This window comes from Galeopterus variegatus, unplaced genomic scaffold (genome assembly GCF_000696425.1).
Source record: "Galeopterus variegatus unplaced genomic scaffold, G_variegatus-3.0.2 Scaffold1951, whole genome shotgun sequence".
NCBI lineage: Eukaryota > Metazoa > Chordata > Mammalia > Dermoptera > Cynocephalidae > Galeopterus > Galeopterus variegatus.
Window position 1 is genome coordinate 311,346 of NW_007728062.1, and position 7,848 is coordinate 319,193.

The window sequence follows — 7,848 nt, forward strand, 5'->3', positions numbered from 1 at the left end:
CCCGGTTAGTTCACTGGCTGAGCGTGGTGCTGACAACACCAAGCCAAGGGTTGAGATCCCCTTACCGGTCATCTTAAAAAAAAAAAAAAAAGAAAGAAAAGGCCCTAGCCAGACAGAAAAAACTACAGATATTTCCATTTAGGATGGAGGATGCCAAAATAGGAAGAGAGCTCCTCATTTTCACACAATGGATTACTTAAATATTTAGTTATTGAAGTAACTTTTTAGAGAAATAGTTAGCAGTTTAAATAATCAATAGCTAACCCAAGGGTCCGTCAGTTCTGATTCTGCCTGTTTCTAATTCTGTGTTTGGGTAGCTATGAACAAATGACAATATTTCATATTTTAATTGCCCATCTTTTAAAAATAAAGTTATCTCATGGAACTGAAGAATAACCAGTAAAAAATCTTGATTCATTATAAAATCATTGTTAAAATGTTTTACAGTATAAATATAGCTTTTGGGGGAGCAATTTATCAATATCTTCCAAAATGTAAAATGAAAATATCTTTTGACTCAGCAATTCTTTGAGGTATCTATCCTAAAAACCTACACATGCCTGGGAAAAATGCACACAATTCATTGCACTATTGTTAGAAGTAGCAAAAAATAGGAAATAGCCTGTTCATCAGGAAGGGAATGATTAAATACATTATGGAGCATCATACTATTGAATGTCACTTACAAGTCTGAATTATGTGACTAAAGAGAAAAATACGAGTACTTCATAAAATTTTAGAAGGATCACTAACCCCTTTTTCGCTGATTTTCTATTACTGGACTTCAGTCTCCACGTACTCCTGTCCACCATTCGTCATGCTCACTTACAGGGTTATCCTCCTTTATTCCAGATCTATATTACCATGTTCTCCTTTTCAGTGGATGCCCAATAAATTCAACTATTTAAAAGGTCCAAACCAATGGACATGCCTAAAGACATAAGTGATTACATTTCCTCCTGGTAGCTGTGATCTATTTTAGACTGAAACCCATTGGAAGATGGGCATTACGTATCACGAAGTGTGTCGTATTGCTGTGCTTGTGTCATTCCGTGTTGTGTGGTATATGCTCTGTGCCATGGTGTATAGTGAAATAGCATTCCTAGAACAGAGAAACATTGTGCCTCATTACTCCAGGGAGCAACTTGTCTCAAGACCCAGGGAATTTCCCAAGTTGTGGCAAGTCTTGCATCTTTCTGTTGGATGGCTACCCAAATGGTTTTCTGGCTTTTATCTAGTTTTAAAAGGCATTTCACAGGTCACCTGAAAGTGACATAAAGCACACATATGAAAAATAAATTTAAATTATTAAATTCCTTATGAATAAAACAGCCTTATTACCAGCGAATGGTCCACACTTAGGCAACAATTAATTCTAAAACTTAAGCTGTGTTTGATTTGTGCAAACTTGCAGTGATACCACATCATGTGCAGAAGTACCTGACTGGTACTGAAAGGTATTTCAGGCCCTTTCTGCGCCACCGGGCCGGCCCAATAAATACGGCAAATTTCAACACCTGATGCAACTAACTAGCAATAGCTCTCAACCTTTACACAGGTTAGGAAATTGGATTATTTTAGTTAAATTTTAATCAGTATGCCATATACTTATTTTAAAACCATAAAACTTAATACTAAAATTTATACTGATTCTTTAGTCTCTTCTTGATGTTATAAAATCTTTTTTTTTTTTTGTCTTTTTTTGTGACTGGTAACGGGATCGCAACCCTCAGTGTCGTGCCCGTACCGCGACCGGCAACGGGATCGCAAACCTCGGTGTCACACCCACACTGCGCTCAACCAGTGAGCGGACCGGTCTTTATATGGGATCCGAACCCTCAGCGGGAGCTCCGCCGCGCTCCCAAGCGCTGCACTCTACAGAGTGCGCCACCGGGCCGGCCCTTGATGTTATAAAATCTTTAAACCTCGGTGCTGTAAGCATCTTTAGGTATTAAAATTTCCTATACAAAAAAACCATCTCCTGTTTTCCACTGACTTATCTAAGTAATTGCCTCCTACCTCTTATTTCCTTGAGTTTTGGACATCCAAACTTCAGGGGATACTGCTGGAACACTGAACAGAACTCTTAGTTTTCAGACTGAAGCGGGTTGTCCATTTTTTTTCCTGTCAGGACCTAAAGCTGGTTAAAGAATTAACCCCCAAAAACTTTATTCTTATTCTTAACATCTTAAAAATGGCAGTTTATGACATATCCTAAAGTTACAAATACATTTCCTTGAGCCAGAATTAATTTTTAAAAGGATCAGACTTATTAACAGCAGATGTCGACAATGGTAGTTCTATAACTATAGCAGAAGCTTCCATGTATATCAGATTCAGTAATATTTGTTCCCCTTGACTGGAAATTTTATAAACTTTTGACAATTGCAGGCTTCCTAATGAGGGCCTCGTTTGGTTTAGAAAACTGGTATAACACCTCTGATTTAGTCACTCACCTTTCACTTACATGTGTCTTACTTAAAATAAAAAAAATCTTGTTTAACCCAACATTCTGAAAGTAAAATTAGTTTTTCCTCATTTATATATATAGCATCCTCTGAGGGTACTTGGAATGTTTTACAAAACCTGTTTCTATCAGCCCATTAACCTATTTATAAGCATAAAGTATTTTTAAAGGGAAAACTGCCAGCCCTTATTATTTAAAAGGTGTTGCTAACAGGTATTATTGGAAACAAGACTAATATATATAACAAAATCTTATATTCTTAAGTGAAAGTCATTTAACTAATATTTAAAACCTCTGCAATTATTAGTTTATTAGTATCATCCAGGACTCAGATGTTCAGTATTCCTCCTGAAATTACATAAATGCAAATGGAAAGAATCCAAGTCAAAATTATATAACAAAACAGCACTCCATCACAAAAGCGTGTAAAATTACAAGAACGCTATTTTAAAACACTGGCACTTTAAGAGAACGATAATCTCAAAAACCACAAAATTGCCAAATTGTTCCCTAAACTGCTAAGCAGATAAACATGACTCTAATGAATGAGTTTGAGTTTTGCAAAGAAAAATCAGATTCAAATAAGTTGGAAAATTTACTGAGATGCAAAGTCAAAATGTCTTCTCTCCTCGTCTATTTGATTTATAAAGGGGCAAACCACAATATAGGAAAATATACCCTATTTTAAAAGCTGGCCCCAATAATTGAAAATACTGTTAATGGAAAGTCTCAAATTTCCTGAATAGTTCATATTTAGATAAATGGGAAAAGAGATTTACAGCCAGCACTTTCACAGCCTTCACGGGAACTAACAGCAACAAAAAACTTAATATGGCAGTCTTGTATTTTAAGCTCACGCTTTTGGGGATACATTCTAAGCTCTTCTTTAACGTGGGAACTGCAAAATATAACTGCCATTACATGGTAATGGGAGTTAAAGAATATAGAGTCCTCGTGTAAAGATTAGAACATACTTTTCTATTAGTCCTTCAAGGACAGACTTTCAAAATATTTGATTCTAATAATCCCATGCTGTGAGTACATTGGTTACTATTCACTTCGTAAATGTAAGCAGGCTATGTGAAATTTGTTATCAACTCATCAAGATTTTAGAGTTTCAGTTATGAATGAACATGGTCTCAATTTAACTTTTATTACCCCCATCATGATATGCAGGGTGTGTAGACAAAAGCTTTTTTTCAACTAACTATATGAAAAGATAAACACTGTAATAATTCATGTGGCCCAAAAAGGGCAAAAGCAAAAGACTAGCTTCCCCTCAAGAAAAATTTCAGACCTATGAAAAGGACAACAATACTAATAAAAAAAATTGTATTTACTTAGAAGCATTCAGAATGTCAACAAAACAGCTGCAACTTTTTTGTTTCGCAATTACAGAGTGGTATTCAGTTAACAGAACAACAATTATTTCGTATAAGCTGCATCAGAGACAACTGAAGATGAAAAAACTACCATCCCCATATATAACTAATTTGTGCTGTGCACCAACAAGAACCTGCTTTAAATTTCCATGCCAATTTACAACCCCCATACTGTACCAGGCAAGGTTAGTGGCTATTGAAAATACCACCAGGACAGGGCTATCTAAAGACACATTCGGTAGTGTGTTAACTATACAAAAAAAGACACTGTACAGTTTAAAAACAAATCTTACACAGCCTTACATTTCAATTTTTTTCTTTAAAAGGAGTGAGTTGTGTACAGGGGGGTTAAATGCTTTATAGACAAGAAAAAAAAAAACTGCGCTAGAACCAACTTATTCATCATCATCATCTTCCTCTTCCTCTTCATCTTCTTCGTCTTCTTCTTCCTCCTCATCCTCTTCATCCTCATCGTCTTCCTCCTCTTCCTTCTTTTTCTTGCTTTTTTCAGCCTTGACAACTCCCTTTTTTGCTGCATCAGGCTTTCCTTTAGCTCGGTATGCAGCAATATCCTTCCAAAATAAAAGGAGAAAATGGTAGGAAAGAAAAAACCATTAAGGGGAGAAACGGAATTAACATGGCAAAACTTTATGGAAATTCAAGATCTCAGCTAGACTAAAATATCATGTATCTGCAGACCCACTGCAAATCCAATAACTAGAACTTCAAGAAATGCACACGTAAACATACTATGAGATAATAATTAGCCATCTATAACTCACAATATGGCATGGTCCAATATTTGTAATGTTATGCCTCACTGAGGTACAATTATGTACCACATCCTAACTTTAGTTTATTAAAACTAGAATGTAGACGTTGATTAAAGGGTAGACACTGCCACCTTCTGAATGCAAAAAAAGCATTCTACAGGTTTATATTGTCAGACCCTAATCCACAGTAGAAAATTTTGTCTTTAAAAAAAAAGCAATTTGCCAGTAAGTATGCAATTAGGTTAAGAAATATCTAGAAATGGATATTTTCCAGAAAAAATGTATAAGAAAAGCTAAAACTTAAGTACTTAATATTTCAATTTAAACTATAGAAGTTATAGATTTCCCTCATCTTATTTACTGTACAGATGGGAAGACTCGAAATCTAACTGTGATACTGTGCTTTCTTTGGGTATCTAAAGAGAAGGAACATAAACGTCTCAGGGCACGTTTATGAAAAACATAGCCTGTATTACTTTGTCCAACCTATTTTTGTATTGTATGCCTAACCATTTTTTTTTTTTTTTTTTTTTTTTTTAAAGATGACTGTTAAGGGGATCTCAACCCTTGACTTGGTGTTGTCAGCACCACGCTCAGCCAGTGAGCGAACCAGCCATCCATATATAGGATCCGAACCCGTGGTCTTGGTATTATCAGCACCGCACTCTCCCGAGTGAGCTACAGGCCGGCCCTATGCCTAACCATTTTAAAACAATTATTTTTAGAATCAAAAGATACTACAAATCTTTCCAAGAACTTTTTACCCTTGTATGTATTACAAATATCTTTCTTCCCTCTGTTACTTGCCTTTTTACTGTTAATGGTGTTTTTTTTTTTTTTAACTAAAACATTGTTAATTTTTATGTCATTTAGCTTAAAAAAAACAATCATTGACACAAAGTGACCACCAAAATTTTCATCAATTTGGACATACTGAAGAATAACAAAACCACCTTAAATGTATGGCTTTTGCCTGAGTCTAATTATCAAATCAAAAAACAGTAACAACTTATTTGGTCCTTCATAGTCTCTTAAAGGTGGAAAAGGTCTTCTTCACCCAATGGTATCCTGAATGTGGCTAAAAACTATTACATCTCAAATTCTTAGAAATCCATAAGAAAACAGGAAATTAAGATGAGGTATCAAGTATAATCACCCAACACCTAGCACACCCTTTCATCATTATACCAAGGGCAAACCCACACTTCTTACCTTTTCATATTTTTCCTTCAGTTTAGCCGCCTTCTTTTCATAAGGCTGCTTATCATCTGCAGCAGTGTTGTTCCACATCTCTCCCAGTTTCTTTGCAACATCGCCAATGGATAGGCCGGGATGTTCTCCTTTGATTTTGGGGCGATACTCAGAACAGAACAAGAAAAAGGCCGAACTACAAGAAGAAATTTTAGAATTTTAAGTTAACAGATACTATCAAATGTGTATTGTATTGCTACATAAAAGCTGCCTGTTAATTTCTACCACACACTGGACCAGATGCAAATATCATAATATGCTAAATATCCTTCATAACCAAAGCTCAATTTACAACTGTTTAACTTACACTAGTTAGAGCTCCAGAAGAAATTCTGCAAATTACTCTATTTCAGAGAGACAATATTTCTCAAGAAATAAAAGGGTCAAAATTATTTTAGAAGATATATTGGGCAAAGGAGGGAACTATCTAATTCAAATGCTCTGGCTAACACTCCTATCCAACTGGAATTTTATTTGTAATACTTACACATACCAATGTGGGCTACTATTAGCTAATAAATTTTTAACATACACTCCAAACTCACAAGGTGGCTTGATAAATTTCTTTCTGATTCTACTGTAAAACGTGTTTTGGAAATAAAAATAGGCAGGATACTTACGGAGGCCTCTTGGGTGCATTGGGATCCTTGAACTTCTTTTTTGTTTCCCCTTTAGGAGGGATATAGGTTTTCATTTCTCTTTCATAACGGGCCTTGTCCGCCTTTGCCATGTCTTCAAATTTTCCTTTCTCTTTAGCAGACATGGTCTACAAAAGAATTATTTTTAAACTTAAGTTGATATAGAAATTTTAGTAAGTTATCTTCGAAAGTATTAAAATGAATATATCTAGTGTTCTTTGCTATTTAACAGCCTCACATTACAAGAACAGCCAGCTAGGCTTTTTTTCATCCTAATTTGGAAATTAACTGTTTTTTATTACCTTGTTAGCAGGGTTTAAAAGCCCTCTTACCTTCCACCTCTCTGAGCACTTCTTAGAAAACTCTGAGAAGTTGACTGAAGCATCTGGGTGCTTCTTCTTGTGCTCCTCCCGACAAGTTTGCACAAAGAATGCATATGATGACATTTTGCCTCTCGGCTTCTTAGGATCTCCTTTGCCCATGTTTAGTTATTTTTCTAAAAAAATAAAATAATAAATGTTTGATGTTAGCAATAAAAGTATGACAGTTAAAAGAGCTTCAAGTGCTGGGGAGTGAATGAAAACCAAGGTATTGGTTACTTAATACGGTAGTGTCATTAACCTCCGTAAAACCAGACAACAACACGGCAGTGATATAGCCAATTCCTCGAAGGGGCTATGCCAAGCAAAAAAGGGTCCTTCAGTATGATCTTAAATAGTCTAGACGCAAGAGTATACTCATACAGTATTCATTACCTATCTGCCTGTATCTATTCTAAGTGAACACCAAGCAGTCACTTAAATCTACGAGACCATTTTTAACCAACAAAACCAAAGATCAGAAAACTCATGCTGCTAATTCGAGGATTTTTGCTAGATAAGGAATAAATGGGGAAGAGCCTAAATGAGTAGACCCTACCAAATTATGGGCCCTTAAAAAAAAAAAAAAAATCACCGTGCATCTAAAGTTTTTCCCATCACTTCAAAAATACCCTCTGCGTAAAACTTTGCTCCGAGGAGGGAGTCGCTCCAGCGCTCGGCACCAGGCTGGGGGTGGCGGTGCCACCGCGAGGCAGCTTCGTTTCCTATCGGTTTGGCCCTGAGATGTATTTCTGTTCTGACTAAACACGTCCGGTCTGAAGTTTCTTCGAGTAAACAAGGATGAGGGACAAAAGCCACTCCTGCTCGCTGCTCGGTCGCTCCCTCCCCCCCGTGAGGGGAGTATTTTCGGGATCCGTGAAAGTTGGGGTGACTCCCGCGCGGTGCGGACCCGCAGCCGCCAAAACTCCGCCCGCGGCCGAGGCGATGGGAGACGCCGGGGCCGCGGCAGGGCTCCCG

At 36.8% G+C, this 7,848-nt stretch overlaps 1 protein-coding gene across 2 annotated transcripts in view; it reads right to left on the reverse strand.

The window, feature by feature from the left end:
* Positions 1-2,751: 2,751 nt before the first annotated feature.
* The window catches only part of HMGB1 (high mobility group box 1), a 6,551-nt gene continuing 1,454 nt past the window's right edge, over positions 2,752-7,848 (reverse strand). Inside the window, exons 1-5 of one of the 2 annotated variants that reach the window (XM_008579739.1) lie at positions 7,466-7,559; positions 6,844-7,007; positions 6,494-6,639; positions 5,835-6,009; positions 2,752-4,421 (exon numbers count right to left, since the gene is read on the reverse strand). In XM_008579739.1, the coding sequence (XP_008577961.1) occupies positions 4,245-4,421; positions 5,835-6,009; positions 6,494-6,639; positions 6,844-6,993 (648 nt within the window). In that variant the 5' untranslated portion in view covers positions 6,994-7,007; positions 7,466-7,559 and the 3' untranslated portion in view covers positions 2,752-4,244. Of the gene's footprint in view, positions 4,422-5,834; positions 6,010-6,493; positions 6,640-6,843; positions 7,008-7,465; positions 7,560-7,848 lie in introns of those variants that run through there. The other variant, XM_008579738.1, reaches the window with a different exon arrangement.